Raw genomic sequence first — 16,375 nt, 5'->3', positions numbered from 1 at the left:
TTTTCTAGGTAGGTTTGAAATTGATCTTAATTTTGGTATAAATGAATGTAAAAAAAGGCAAAGTGAGAAAATTCTAACAGTAACTAAGGCGTAGTTGAATAAAAGAGGGATGATCTTAAACTTGGTAACCCTCGGCTCGGACAAAACCAGACTTACACTTGTTTTATATTTTAGTCAAAGGTCTCAGGAAAGTTAAGTTATCTTAAAGTTGGTTTTACTTTTGTTAGGTTCTACAAGAGAATGCCATTCAGATATTTTGTTATTCTATTTAAAAAGTTAGTTTTCTTTTTTGGTAGGCTGTGAGATTCGCTTATTGTTTTACAAGTTTATTCTCAGTGCAGCGTAATACATAAATTTGCAGGAAAAATTTGTATAGATTTTTTTTTTGAGAAACATGATAGAATAAAATTTGGTGTAAGGCAATGGAATGAAGACGACTAAATAAAGTTAGAGGAGAGAAAAGAAGGACGAGGTTGAGGGTTGATGAAAACCAGCGGCCGTGAGTCCAACTGAGCTGAGACTTTCCATTATTCAAGCAATTTATTTTCCCGGGAGTCGGTGTATATAAGAAACAACAAAAAAAAATGAAGAAAGATAGAGAGAAAAATAAAAATAAATAAATAGAAGAAAAAGAAAAGTACAACGACGACGAAAGCCAAAGTTACCGGGTGGTGTTGCACTACTTGCTTGTAAAAGTACCGAAGAAATAAAAGTGTGTACGAAAATCAGATGTTTTTCGTCGTTTAACCTAGTGAATTTTTATTAAGTTTTTTTAATGTCGTAGACACTCACCACGGAACTGATTTTTTTCTTCATTTTCACACAAGCTTTACTGTAATCTATATCATTGTATACGTGGGTATATTACATCGATACGAGACCCGAGAAATTCAAGATACTCCTGAATCGATAGCTCGATAGCAAAATTCTACGGGTTTTGCAGCAACGACATTTTTTTGCTCACGTTGCCGATGATGGCAAAAATTTTTTATATTATTTTTTCTAAGAGCGAAAAAAAATCTACATTTCCTTTCGTGTTTCTCACGTTCTAGTACCAACGGATGGATATATGTACCCGTGTAAATAGATATATGTGTAAGGAAAAAATATACACTCAGAATGGGAATCAGGAATAAGGAGCTAGCATTTTCATTGATACATGCCTAGCCGAATGATATCGCTTGGGTGTCGGAAGATAGCGGAAGAAAAATCTAAAAGGAAACAGATGACTTGGCTCAGAGGTTTGGGACCCACCCCGGTATGGTTTGGCTTCAGCTTTTTTACTCCAGCTGTCGGTCTAACTAACGCGTCGATGACGTTTTATATATTTTCTTTCAGCTCAGCATATTGTTATTTCATTTGCATCCATACATACTCCGGTGAATTCGAAATATAATGGATATTTACCTTTGACTTCCGGTTTATATGAAATAAAATTTCATCTATTGTCAGCGAAATATTTTTCTTTGCCTCCATGTATATAGTAAACGTAAACTACGTTATATAGAGTAAGAAAATTGTTCAGCTGTTTTTTATACAAAGTTGTATTGCTTTCTACGGAAGAAATATTTTATAAAAAAAGAGGGAAAAAATAATTTTCCTCAAATTAAAATTTATTGAAATTTTTTTTTTATTTTTACCAAAGTTAAAAACATCTAGATATGACGTAAGGTCCACCTGATCTTAGATATATCATAAAAAAAATAAAAACATTACTATCTGATAAAAACTTGGTTTCCAAAAGTCAGTTTGGAAACAATGGCTTCCTAAAATCAAGATAATTTGAAATTTTTTTAGTAGAAACTTTAAAAGTTTATCAAAATGGAAATGGGTAAAAATAAATAAATGGAATAGGTTTTTAGTGTGCTTCAGCGATATCTTCTTTAGGTGAAATTGGTAGTAATATGTATAGGTATGGATTCACGGTAAAAGTTTGCGGTGAAAAGTTTGTTCATTCCAGTTTATACGTTGTGAGTTTGGTTTGATTGATACAAGTTTGGTGCAATACTTGAGCAATACCTTGTTGAAGAATTTCTTTCTCACTCTGCTCGCTGTTTAAGATCGCCCAAGTAGAAAATTTTGTACCATTTCAAATAGAAAAGAAAAAGACAAAATATTTGGCTAGAGTTTTACTGCCTTGGCTTGGATGTACGCGGGTAGTTGTTAGATCGAGAAGAGAGGAGGAAAACAAGTAAGCCAAACTTTGGAAAACTATCCGACGTTTTCGGGAAATGTTGTGTTAATTTTTAATATTCTTTTTTCAGTATCGGTATCGGTACCACATAACGAGCATGGCTGTGCTTACCTAATTACTCGTGAAACTTTAGGGCTCACATCGACAGATGCCCTCAAAGGCTGTTCTTGCTCCGCGTAGTAACCCCGAGTTTCGAGTTTCGAGTCGAGACGTCGACACAAACTGGTGAATTTCGACATAAAGAATTTCCAATACTGCTACAAGTTTTAAACTTTACTGGCATAATTCAAGCTACTTTGTCATTACTTTTATTAAGTATTTGCTTTACAAAGTACGCAAGAGAGAAAATAAAAGGAATTTTACTGTTTTAATTACATGACAGTTTAATTTAATTATTTAAGTACGTTAACGCTGTAACAATTGAGTCCATTTATTATTTTTAAGTGACAGTACTTGTCGAGAATTTACGATTTTATTGCTCGATCTCAGCACTGAGTTGTGCGTTCTGGAGCAATAAAAATAAAAAATTTTTATTGGCAATAGTTGTCCCGGCAACGTTGGTAATATTTATGGCCAAGATCTCTTGTTGGGGCAAAGTGTTTTAATTGTCAGAGGAAGCTATTCCAAATGTTACAGAGCAAAAATATTATTTTTTTTCCTCAGGCTACAGTTTATGACTCTTTTAATTCCTAAGAAATTTCTTATTTATTTTTATAAACTTGTAAAAAGTTTGCTGATTTTAATTTTTCGGTAAATTTTTTTTTTTACATAATATGAATATTTTTTATGTTCTAGATGATTTCCTGATGTTTGTCATTTGGATAAAAAATAGAGGTACGATTTACATGTGATGTGAAGAACATTTGAATTTGCTGAACCGGTGAGTAAGAATTTTTAAATAATATTTTTTTATTAATACATTTGATGTTTAAATTTTAATTTGAAATTAATAATATTAAGTAACACTCTTAAAATTTGATACATCAGATAATATCGTACATCAGATAATTTTTTTATACATAGGAAGAAAAGTGCATTATTTTTTCAAAAAACATCAAAATTAAAAGCAATATAAAGTTATTTTTAAAAAAATTTGGCAATAAATTCTCTATTTCTTCTATGGACTTTTCGTAAAAAAAAATAGACGTATGTGTTTGGACTGATCAAACATTTTCATATTCTTTTTATTTTGGTTTTAATTTGAATTTGTTTTAGTTTTGTCTATCAATAAATTTCACCGCGGACGTTGATGAATTTAACTTTTTTTTCTCCAATTTTCTCTTGTCTCCTTCATCCGCTAGATAATTTTTTAAAAAACATTTTTTATTGCTCAACAGCAGGACTGCAATATCAAACTTTTTTTTTACTTGTTTTTCAAATTGTCCGTTTGATATATCCGATAACCCGATTGTTATTCACGCCATCCGATATATATTGGTATCTGCGTATAGTATTTTTAATTCCCGATCCGGGTTTCATGATTTTCTATCTTTTTTTTTATCTAATTTATTTGTTTTATTACTGCGTTAAATCAATTATTGCGTCTGTAATAACAAAAAAAAAAAATACATATATACATATTTGATCAATACTTTGATAAAGTTATTAATATTTATTTAAATTTATTGTTTCGGCGATATCAATCGAAATTTTTTATTAAGCCACAGATATATTCAGATAAGTTATTTAAACTTTTTCAAATATCACTTCATCATGACTGACTGTGACCATAGAGTTGGATTGTATTGAATTTTTATGATCTATTATAAAGTCTATCTGTGGGTAGATAACAACCGCTCGCAGATAGTAATATATAATAAAAGCAATTTATAATCCGAGTAAAATAATACAAAAATATTTTTTCATTGAAACTTTTATAATTTTCTCATGTTTAATAAATAACTCGAAACCCGAAAGTTTTTATTTTGTTGGTATAAGTTTTGAGAGAGACGCGAGAGACAAGAAAAGAGGATTTAAAAAGACAACAAATATTATTAGAAGAGTGATAGAATACTTTTGTCTTGAGCAGTACGTCTTGAGACAGATTTGCTTGAGTAGAAAGGTGTTCATGTGTTATGTACATTGTAAACCGAAATTTCTTCATGCCACGCTCTCTGTATATAATTTATATTATTTATAGTGTGTATACTGCTCTTACGCCGACATGTGGAGGAAAACAATTTTCAGACTAAAGCTGACGTACTTTGCTAACTTACAAAGAGAATCTTAGATGCAGAACATACTGAACTTTTTCCTTTGTTGACTTTTACTTGTTATTTAGCCATAGAGAATTCAAACAAGCTACAACGCAATTCTTTTTACAACAGAATTCGACTATCCGCTGGTGTTTTTTCCACATTCCTTTCAATCAATTTTAAATAGAAACTATTGATTTTTCCTGAATACGGTAAACTAAAATTTAAATCTCTCATGCAGAGAAAAAGATGAAATATGCTATTAATAATTTTTCTTTCAATGTTTCAATAATATTTTTATATCAAATCTTTACATACAGAATTTCACAAAATTGAGTTATTGACGATCTAATCAGATAATTTAATAAAATATAAAAACTTTTTTGCAAATAATAAATAATGACATACATTTGAAGATTATTATAAAATATTTACAGTAACAGCTCACAAATAATTTTTTGATGTCTATAAGGTATATCTAAAAGCCAGGGAAATAATCGGATTTGTAGAGATTCTATTAATTATTTTTTACCAGAATTAAAAATAGGATTGTACAGTAGCGGTGTTCTCCTATCTTATTACAGTATTCCGTTTATTTAAAATTTTTTGCCTAACTTTCCGTGAAAAAGTAATAAAAAAACCGTCACTGCACGCTAATGATACTAAAAAATTATCCGGTGAAGAGAAGAGACGGTGAAGGAAAAATGTGATATCGAATGAAAAATGAGACTATGAAAATTCATGAGTACTCGGAAATGAGAAATGATGCCGTCTCGAAAGTTAACGGTGTACATAATGTGACTTAGATCACTCAAAATGGTGAAAGAAATGCATATCTTGAGATAACAATTTGTAACCTCGCGCACTATCTTTTAGAAATTTATACCGACATTCTTGAGTTTTACGGTAATCAATCAGACAGAATAAGAGTAAAAAAAAAAAAAAATGAGTAAAGTGACAGAAGTAATCAAAAAAATATTAATGTTTGCTTCCAAAAATTTGCTAGTTGTTATCACGTGAAAAAAATTTCGTATCAAAAATGAAATTATTGATTTTTTATTGGGGATCTTATCAAATGCTTATAACGATAAAAAGTCCGAGAGCAAATGGTTATAACAAAGTGGCTTCACTATCAAAAGACACGACTAATGCCCATTTGATAGAGCCAAAAGAGTCAAAAATATAAATAGAAGCAGAGCATACATTGAAAATCGTTTTCGTGACAAAGGAAACCTCGAACGAGTCGGTCTACCGATATTGCCATTGCAACCAGTGCTTTGGCTTCTATTTTATTTGAGTTTTTTATCACTACTACTGACACAACTATTAGTACATGCATAGTGCGGGCTGTAAAGCCACACAAGTTCCGGCGTTATCGCGTGGCTGACCATCCACGCCGATTCCACTGAAATAATTACGTGTCCGATCTCGCTCTTCTCTCCCGTAAAATTGAGCTTGTGGTTCAGTTCACGAGGGAAAAAATATCCACACCAACTATAAAATATAAAATAATAACAATAACTAGAACTGACGGGTGATAGTGAAATATTGTCAATGTCATCGTGTGTCATAGGTTGTAGACTGTCATGTTGACAGTGAAGATAATTGTCGATTGATATTAGCCTGGTTAAATTACCGGTAGGATCGCGATCGCAGATCCTGGAGTCACTTTATACTCAAGGGGTATTAATGAATTCTTGACACTTGCCTCCCACTTTCAGTAATCTCTTGGGGTCAATCGATTAGATTGGCTAACCGTCGATCAGTCTTACAGCTCAGGACAGCTAGATGATTCATCACATTCTCCCGCGAGATTATCTTTCTCAGTTACCGTTCTAACAAAAATAAAGTACTAAAAAAAAAAAAATTGGTAAACTGATCAGGATGAGATAAGTGAACTTCCGAGGAAATTTCACGATAAATTTGGTTTTTTGCACACCTTATAATGCTTCAGCATTTTAGATGGAATTATTTTCATTGTATAGAGTTCAAGTTATAACTAAGTTTAATTAACATGTTAATTAAATTTAGTAAGAACATTTTAATAATTAAACTTATCTCTATATCAATTAGTCTTTTAGATTTAATCGAAATAAACGGATTAAAATTCTCTATTAATCTTCAGGGGTTCTTATCATAAAAAAATATTTTTAATGTTTTATTGAAAATTTATTTCTATTTGATGTTGTTCATTATTATCATTATCAGCAACTGTTTATTCCGGCACACCTATTTGAAATACAGAAGTGCTCTCGAAATAAAAGCAACGATACGAGTGACTGAATTCGTATTTCGATTTTGTCACGACACGTCTGTTAACCAGCAAACCCCTCGTTACTTGAGCAAAGTAGAGAGAAGTAAAAGAGCAGGTAGCTAGAGCCATTGACTTTATTTTCCGAGATTGTAATCAACTGTCTTGTTTTCTCGTGGTTTTTGTTCGTTAAACATGAACCTTTTGAGTACGTGATCATTGCTCTTTATGTTCTCACTACTGTACTTTCAAAGTAACTTTAAATAATCAAGTGAGATAAAGTTTAATGAATCAAAGTTTTTTTTGCTATTTTTTTGTTCGTTAAATCTCATTTCATCCATTTTAAAATTATTATTTGATGGTATTAATTATAATTATAAATTATAAATTTAAATCAAACTTCATATTTTTTTATACTTCTAAGGGCTTTTCAACGCTATCAAATGTTTTCATTTTAATGTAAAGTAAATACAGATTTTCTGACCAAAACTTTAACATTAAATTGATTTAATTCATTGATTGAATATTTTGTTATAAATTTGCATTACCAGATATTTACCAGTCTCAACTTATGTTTTACTAATTTAAATATTTAATATTTTATTGATCAATAAAATTTATCATGCCTACAGGGCTTGCCAACGAAAATTGAAAAAAAGAAACAAGTAAATAAATAATATTAATTTATAATAATTTTCAATTGAATAAAAAATTTTAATTCGTTCATTTTCGCCAAACATAAATTCACATTTTTACGGGCTAATTCATTCAATATTTGAATACTATATTACACGATTTTCATGGTAAATAAATTCACTTTTTGGTTATGTGTGAGTGTAATATATTGTTACCCTACTTTGAATACTAATCAGTACTACAAATAATTTTTTTTTTTTAATTATTAAAGTTTGATAAGAGTGAAGCTTTATGTTTGATTTATTAACAACAATAGATTATAAAATTTTTCTAGTGTTAGCGAAGAAATAAAAATATTAAAAAAAGTTGAACTTACCCTTCCGAAATTGGAAAGACCTCCGACTTGAGGCACTTGACCAGGTTCATCCGCTGTGCTGCAGTCTGCCCTACCGAACCAACAGGTCAGTAACTCAATAGCGACAATCATGTGCATTATTCGTAGAGTTAAATAGATAGACAGTTGGATAGATACTTAGAGAGAGAGAGAGAGAGAGAGAGAGAGAAAGAGAGAGAGAGAGAGAGATCGTTAGCTAGATATACAAACTCAGTCATAGATATAAAGAGACAGGAATCGGAAATTCAACATTGAAACTGGTAGTAATGGGGTTACCACGATGATGGGTGCTACTCGAGTAATCCCAACGCCACATTCAGTTGTAACTAACACAGCATACTATGTATGTTGGGCTAGGCCATACATCGAGAGGCGTCTATGTACCCTGGTAACCAAATACCCATTCCTTTCCAGGCCTCAACCCTTAACCTCACTCTGATTTCGATCTCCAATCCCATTCTCATTTTCTCACCCCCATCTCGATCCTGATCCCCCAGATCCGAGTAAACCATACTAGTTTAAACTCAAACTCCATCCACTACACTTCCTACACCACTTTACTCTATACATGCTGGCGTTATACTCTAATGGGAACCAAACCGTTCTACCAATAACGTTATTCATCCGAGTACACGCGACCACGATACCCGATTAGGTCTATAGCCCGGTGGCCCTCATACATGTATTTTAAATTTATAGTAAAACGATTTTAGTTTTAGCTTCTATACCTTCCCCATCATATTTCACAATTTACTTCACTTTATTTATTCACTAGCCAATTTTATTATATTATTTTTTGGTAATAAAAGTATTTTAATTATACTTGTTAAAAAGCGAACGGCTGAATAAAAGGTCAATGGATAATTTTAATTTGTTCAGCGGAAAATTGAGCTTTCATTTTTGGTAAAATCCGATATATTTAGGGAATTAAAAAAAATTTTTTTTTTTTTTCAACTCATGAAATTAAAAATGAATGAATAATATAAAAAATTGCAATGGATATGTGAAATGAAAAAACATTGGAGGTATTGTTTGGTTTTACATATAAAAAAAAATATTCAACATATTTTTATTCATTAAAAGTTATATTTTCAACATATTTCCTAAGTTATAGCGAACGATTATACCCATACAATGATAAAGTAAGGAGTAACTAGTACTTAGAAACATAATGCCCGCGTTAACAAGATTGGACTTTAAGTAACGATAATGATAATACTGATTGCTGTGATCGGATGATGTCAATTTGGTTATTAACATTCACACATGACATGTTGCTCATGCTCAGGTTAGTAGTATATACAATGTGATTTGGATTACACGTATCGTAAATTCTCCTAACTCCAGCACACAGTGCGGTGATTGTTAAAGCTATTGACCGTGTGCTTAAGCCACTCGTATACTCGCATACTATGTACATTGTTTTTTTGACACGAGATGCGCGACAAAAGCACTAAAAACAAACATATAATCTATACATAACATGACTAAATAGAATTAAAATCCAGAGATAAAAAGGATGAAATAGTTTAATGAATAAACGTAAAGGCAAAAAGTCACGAACTCATTTACAGAAATAAGCTCAAAGTAAGCCCACTCTGTTTTATGTTATCAAAGGAAATGTCATCTCAGCATTTACATACTCTGTGTTGTCTTTTATATTTCTGTTTAAAAGTTACTTTAATGAATTTCGTTTTTTTAATTTCAACTGTTGCGTTGTACTAATTAATTTTAATTCCCTTATATTCGATGGTATATTTTAATTTATAATTATAATATAACGTTGTAGATAATAGTGTTTGGTCTGATCAGTTAAATTATTTTTAAGAATTTCTTTGGATTGAATCAAACAGATAACTTTTTAAAAATATTTATTTACCACCATAGTAATTAATAATATAAAAAATTCAAGCATCTGAATAAAATAAATAATAAAACTAAAAATAAAGCAAACGTTGGTGGTTTGGTTAACGATTTAGCTATAAATGATAAGTGAAGTCGAGTGTAACAAAGTCAAAACGCCACCTGTTTGCATGTTATAAAGCGATCGATCGATTAGGAAACTCTTACAGACTGTGGAGCTCGACCACGATTACGACCGCAAGTACCCCGGTAGCATAGCCGGTACGAATACAACGACTCTCACCCGGTCTAAAGTCCAAATTACGGGTTTATATGCCTTGATATTCACGTATATTGACCGCAAATGGCATTTCACTGGCATTGGAAATAGCCAACCGTCAGAGTAGAGTCACTGGTGCTGGGCAGTATAGCTTTCGGTGGCTGGCAGTCTCGTTACTTTTGCTAGGTCGGTTGGTTTCGATCGGTTGAAATCGGATATCCGATTAATTTCATCTGCACCGTCACGAGCTGCCGGGTGAACGATAAAGTGCCCAAGTGGCATTATACGTGCGATCCCTATATACGATATACTGCCTCATATACCCTTTTTTCTCATTTCTCATTTGATTTGTGATTATATATATATATATATATATATATATATATATATATATATATATATATATATATATAAGGCCAGAGTTCACTCGGTCGGCATCACCGCCGGTTCCACGATTGAAACGATTGAGCTGCTGGAGCTGAGTGATCGAGCTGGTGGTTCAACGCGATAGGTATTTTGAGCTGGATACTCACCAAGGTGTATTGCACGTATGGGTGAGGGTTAGGTATCTGGCTCCCAATTCATACAGCATTCGCAGCACTGCCAAACTGGTACCAACTGCGTGTCCACCCTCGACACCAATCAGACTTGCCAGTCTCCCTTCTTTGTGCGCTCGTTCGATACCTGTAATTAAATAATATTCATTTTTTTAACTTCTGTCGATTTGATTTGTTAGCTAGATCTTGTACTGATGATTTTTTTTTTTTTTTTTTTGTGAAATTATTATTCAATATTAGACTAGGGTTAAGGAGTCAAAAATTTAAATTATTAAATAAAAAAAAATTTTCTTCTTTCCGAAAATCAAAAATCATGGGCGATAAAATTTATGATATTCATTTTGCCTAAAAGCGCCGTTAAAGCATAAAGATTCGGTTTAACCGCATATTTGGTTGTAAGTCAATTTATATTCTCATAAAAGCTGCTCGAGACGTTTAAACTATCAATTGAGTATATCTACAAGCAGGTCATGATCTTCCCAAAATACTCTATAACATATAATAGCTTAAATCATTTATTCCACTTGATAGTCCCTTGAGCTCTCAAAGGAAGCGTACTCGTATATAGAAAGTAGTTTGTAGATCACCAGATTGCCAAAAAATTTTATGGATTTAAGAATTCGTATTTACCGATCACCTTGAAGATAAAATAGAATTATAAAATTTTTTTTTAAAGTGAAAACTTTAATAAAAAATTATCATGTGGAGATTGAAAATAGTGACCTTATACTGATCTGAGATGATGGCGTGTTCTCAAAAAATTATTCTCGAATAATCTTTCAATAGATCTTAATGGAATTTATCTACTTTTTGTAACAATTTTCATACTCTTTTCATTCCATTTATTATTTTTCTGGCAAAATGTATGATTGTCTGTAGAGTAGTATCCGCTTTAAAATCAGGACATGGCTGAAAAAAAAAAAAAAAAAAAAAACGTGACGGTGATGTTAAGAAGAATAACTGTTTGTACAGAGCCAATCAGACGACAGCTGGACATATCTGTGCCAAAAACCTCAAGCAAAAAGCCTTAATGAACTCAACATTGAGCATTTAAAATAATAAAATAATGAAATTAAACTTTTTCACTATCGTTAAAAGTAACCGAAAGTGCTTGTTAGAGAGTCCAGTGTTGTCTGAGATGCCCGCGCTGCCTATCAAATTTTTAAACCCCTCCTTCTCCCTTTCTATTAGATTTTATATTTCTTCCGACAAGTGGTCGTGGTTAGCGCCAGATAGAAGAGGGTTCGCAAGCTCAGCTCAGCTTGAGATTTTCTCAGCTGAGTTGAAATATGAGAGGTGAAAGACCTCATTCTTTTCCTGGACACCAGCCAGAGAGGTCGACACAAGGATTTGGCTGAGGATTATTCCCGTAGTCTATGATCTTTCAATTGTCGTGGAGGCTAATCATTTATAATAATTCTCTCCTAGAATTAAAATATTTCAAGAGAAAATTTTTTTACTGTCACTGAAATATTTTTTTGAAATTTTGAGATTTGATCTGACTTGATATAAAAATTGGCCATAGGGTTTATCAGAATATTTTTTGAAGCATTCTATCCATTAGGTTTTGACGAAATAACTTGACAGGTTGTTAATTAAAAGCTAATAATTACTGTACTATAATTAAAGTTCAACAATAATAGCTGAATGATGAATATTTTGCAAATCAAGTGTGGAACGTAAAGGCACTAGTTAATTAAAACATTTGAGATGCGTGAAAACGTGTAACACTTGAAGCCCTTTTGTCGCAATCTATTGAGAAGGCTCTACTGGCACGGTGGTTGACCACAACCGCAACTACCATTGGCGCAACTAGCAGCACACCGCACCGGTGTGCTAGAGTAGTCTAGTTCGCCTACTAAGTGTAACTCGTAAAGTACGCAGCGATCGAGGGAACAATGTCGCTCCGATAAATCCGCCGGAATCTAGACCAGGAGTCCAGACAAAGAGATGCAGCCTCAGAGAGCGAGAGAGAAAGAGAGATCACTGAACGATAGAAGTACTAACGACGACCGCCGCCGTAGCAGTACTACGAGGAGTCAACGAGGGAAAGGAGAGTAACTCGATATTGGGGTCAAACATCGCAGAGCTTTCTATGTACCGGCGCTCCATTTGTCTGGCTTATATCCAAACCCCTTCGATCCGCTCTTCTAGCCTCTCCGTATGTGCCTTTATGTTATAATAACGTATCATTTTATTCAAATCTTTGACAATTATTTTTTTAAATTATTGATACTATATTTGGAAAAAATTTGAAATTTTTAAATTGTCCTTCATGGAAAAAATGTATTAAATGAAAATATTATTGGAGATTATAATTTGATTATTAATTGTTGTGATAAAATAATTTATGTTTGGGATAGTAATACTTAATAATGAAAGATACAATAACAGATAATTGAACAAAGTTTTATTATTTGTCGAGCCATAATCAACCAAACATTGGACTATAACAACATAAAATAATTTTGCTCGAAATATTATATTATTCCAACGTAAAATATTCCATCTAAATTGAAATAGAACAAGACTCGATATTTAAATTAATGTTTAGAAAAATTTAATATTAATAATATCCAACGAAAATAGATTAATTCGGTATCAAGAAGGACTGTAATTTGAATATTCCCTTTGATTGATCATTTCATTAGAATCCAATTACAGCTGACTCATGATTCTATACGTTTGAGTTGCGATATCATTATTATGGGTGTGTTTATTGGTTTACGGTAATAATTTTGAACTAATAAATAAAGTGAGCTATTAAAAGCTATTGAATAAGTAAATGACCACTTTAGAATTTGATGAATTTTTATTTTTTAAATTACTCACTAAAGAATATTTTAGTATTTTATTAATTATTTGATATTTTAATTTATTTGCACAAATCACTGCTTTGAAAATTTTTCAAACATCTTTAAAAATTGAATGTTTAAATTCAGTTATTTTCTTTCAATATTCTGTAACATACCAAGCTTATAAAATTTTCCATTAACAGGCTCCATGTATGTAAAGGTTTTATTAAATTTATTCAAAATATAATCAACACAATGAATATTTAAATTGATACAAAACTAACAAAAGAGTATGCAGACCGCTACCGCAAAATTTTTAGCCGTATGTCAACCGCATGTCAACCAAAATAATTAATAAATGTTATCGTAACCATATTTAAAGCAAATATTCAGTAAGTTCGTCGCTGAAAAGTTTATAATTTCGTAAATGTTTTTTTTTTTTTTTTTTTTTTTTTAAATAACAAGTATTTTACCTACTTCGGAATTTTGAGCCGTTTGTTCTCTTCCAGAGTTTCTAGTTAATTGTTTTCCTTTAAGTAATAAGTAAAACAATATTTTACATTTCAACTAAAGTAGATTCGGAAATTCAACTCCAAGTATTTGCTTAGGGATTAACGAATTTATACGTATCAAAAGTTTATTTAGAATATATTTGGAACCTAAATACTAAGAATAAAGTGTATTAATTAATATTAAAATATAGTCTGGTCAAGTTGAAACTAATCCGGATTAGCATTGTAAATTACTGGATCGTATTCGCCCACAATGCATGTATATTCGTTATTTTAACTACGTTTACGCTAGAGAATACTTTATATACATAAAATATGTATCATGAGGCGGGGATTAAATAGAAAGGGTACGGTAAAACTAGTGTTTTTTAATCATGACTAGAATTAAAATTTGCGCGCGCAAGCGCGCTCATGAATTTAAGGTTTGAATATATTTTTATGCTTTGATATATTTGACCAATCACGTTACGAAAAGTTTGATGCCACATACATTTCATTTCAATTTTATTATGGGAATACATCTCTTGATAGAAAAATCTTCAAAAGGTTGAAAAATTCAATGCATATTCTTAAGAATTATATCATTGTTTAAAAATAATTTAAATTAGAAATTTTTACGGCAAAAATTATTCATAGAAAATTCAGTATTTTTCATTATTCTTCGAGTAAAATTTTTAATATGCTTTTAAAAATCTGAATTCATGAAAATCAGAAATTCTCGAAATTCAATTTGTTAGTGTCATGATCATTTCAATTTTCTTATGTAGATGAGTGAAATTAATTTTTTAATTTCATAATTCATAGAATTATTCATTGTGTATAAAATAATTAATTAGCTATTATTTTTTAATTTTACTTATTGGATAATTAAAAATTGAATGTAAAGAGAGTAATCACATTAAAACAAGATTGTGAAGTTTTTAATGGAAAAATAATTTTTTATTCATTAAATTTAATGGTAAATGGAATTAATAATATATAAGGAAATTTGATAGATTATTTACTTCAAAAATTTTTTTTTCGATAAGTAACTTGACAAAGTAATAATATTTACAACAAATTATTAATTTCTGAAAAATTGGTCGAAATAAGATGATAATTGGCAATAAGAAGACAGTCATATGCGAATGAATCACTGTCAAGTGTTGATTCAGACGGTTAGGCATGCAATAGGGTAAGAGAAAGACCAAATGATACTGAGATTGAGATCGTGAATATCCATTATCTGGGCATATTCTATTCTCCGACAGTGACATACGTACATAGAGTCCATACAGATAGAGATAGATTCAGATATATATATATATATATATATATATATATATATATATATATATATATATATATATATATATATATGTGGATGCATACCTTCAGCTGTAGTAACGAGGACCATATTCTGGGGGTGCTTGTTCACCAAGCGTCGAATCAGGTCGATCTGCTCCAGGGCCAACTGCACCGAGTCGAGATGCTGTGACGAGCACGGTACGTACGCCGACCAGAACTGCAAATGAGAAATAGAGATAACAGTGTAGGTATATATACATACACAGAGTGCAGGTAGACGCCAGTTAAGGTTTTAAGTGTGGACTATCATATAAGAGTGTGAATGGCAGGATTTAATGAAATGCTACGTACAGTGATTCTATTCTTGTATGTACAAGTTTTACATATATATATAGACGCAAATCCACAATAGTTTTCCAAAGAGGAGAATTGAATGGAGGGTAATTGAATTTTGCTTAATTCTGCTGGCTCTTAGTAGTGCGACAGATTCATTTCACTTTCCAAAATTAATTATACATCGCCCCTGGTAATTAGATATTTGTTAACGCCCTGTCAAGTCTTTAATTCAAATTCAAACTCGTGCTTACATTTATTGACTGACAATTGTATGTTTGATTATAATGTTAAATTTATTTTTATTTGATACAGGTATGAGAAAATGAAATTTTTAACAGCTCAGACCGCGTTAAATTTTATGAGTGCATATTTGTTCATTTTTCCACTCACATAAATATGTATTAAAGTAAAAAAAGACAGCCAGAAGGTTATCTTTCGAGTGTGTCTCACGTCCTCGAGACAAGAAGTACATGCTTAACAGTCATGCACACACTGGGATTTATTTATACTTCGTGATACAACTGTCTGTGAATTTGCTTTGTAACTAATATAAGTATTGTCTACGTGAAAAATTGACAAAATGATAAGATTAGTTTTTATTTTATTTTATTAAATGTCTAGAAAATTTGTACTTAAATAATTAAAAAATACTTCGCTTAGTAGACCCTTTGGCTCGGATTTGTAACAATGAAATAAATAAACTTTGAATGTTCCTTAATCATGATAAATCCTCAGTATTGATATATATCTCAAGACTTAGTTACAGTATTATAACAAAGGATAAAATAGCATTAGCTCGAATAAAGGTCCAGGGATACGAAACCAAAGTTAGTCGCAAGTTGACCCTTATCATTTTGTCAATAACTCCGTACCAGTCTTAAATTACCCCAACGATTGTCTTTCCAGTCGAAACTCTGAATTTTAGTTTTACATTATATTATATTATATTATATTATATTCCATTGCATTGTGCTTGATTCTTAGTTTTTGAAAATTAACAATTGCTTATCACGTTCAAGTGCTGCAATAATTTTTATTTGTCCGAGCGTAAAATCGAATTTCAACATCACAATTTTTCAATACAAGTTTAAAAGTT

The 16,375-nt window shown here is 31.3% G+C and overlaps 1 protein-coding gene across 3 annotated transcripts in view; it reads right to left on the bottom strand.

The window, feature by feature from the left end:
- Positions 1–16,375, bottom strand: part of LOC141526353 (dipeptidase 1) — a 53,049-nt gene that overhangs the window by 19,162 nt on the left and 17,512 nt on the right. For all 3 annotated transcript variants that reach the window (XM_074241336.1, XM_074241335.1, XM_074241338.1), the window contains exons 4-6: positions 15,028–15,160; positions 10,326–10,476; positions 7,653–7,722 (exon numbers count right to left, since the gene is read on the bottom strand). In XM_074241336.1, the coding sequence (XP_074097437.1) occupies positions 7,653–7,722; positions 10,326–10,476; positions 15,028–15,160 (354 nt within the window). The remainder of the gene's footprint in view (positions 1–7,652; positions 7,723–10,325; positions 10,477–15,027; positions 15,161–16,375) is intronic.

Source organism: Cotesia typhae, unplaced genomic scaffold, assembly GCF_013202065.1.
Source record: "Cotesia typhae breed Kobodo isofemale line unplaced genomic scaffold, CoteBio_Ctyphae contig_33, whole genome shotgun sequence".
Taxonomy (NCBI): Eukaryota; Metazoa; Arthropoda; class Insecta; order Hymenoptera; family Braconidae; genus Cotesia; species Cotesia typhae.
Note: the sequence above shows the minus strand (reverse complement) of the source record. Positions and strands in the feature narration are given on the sequence as shown.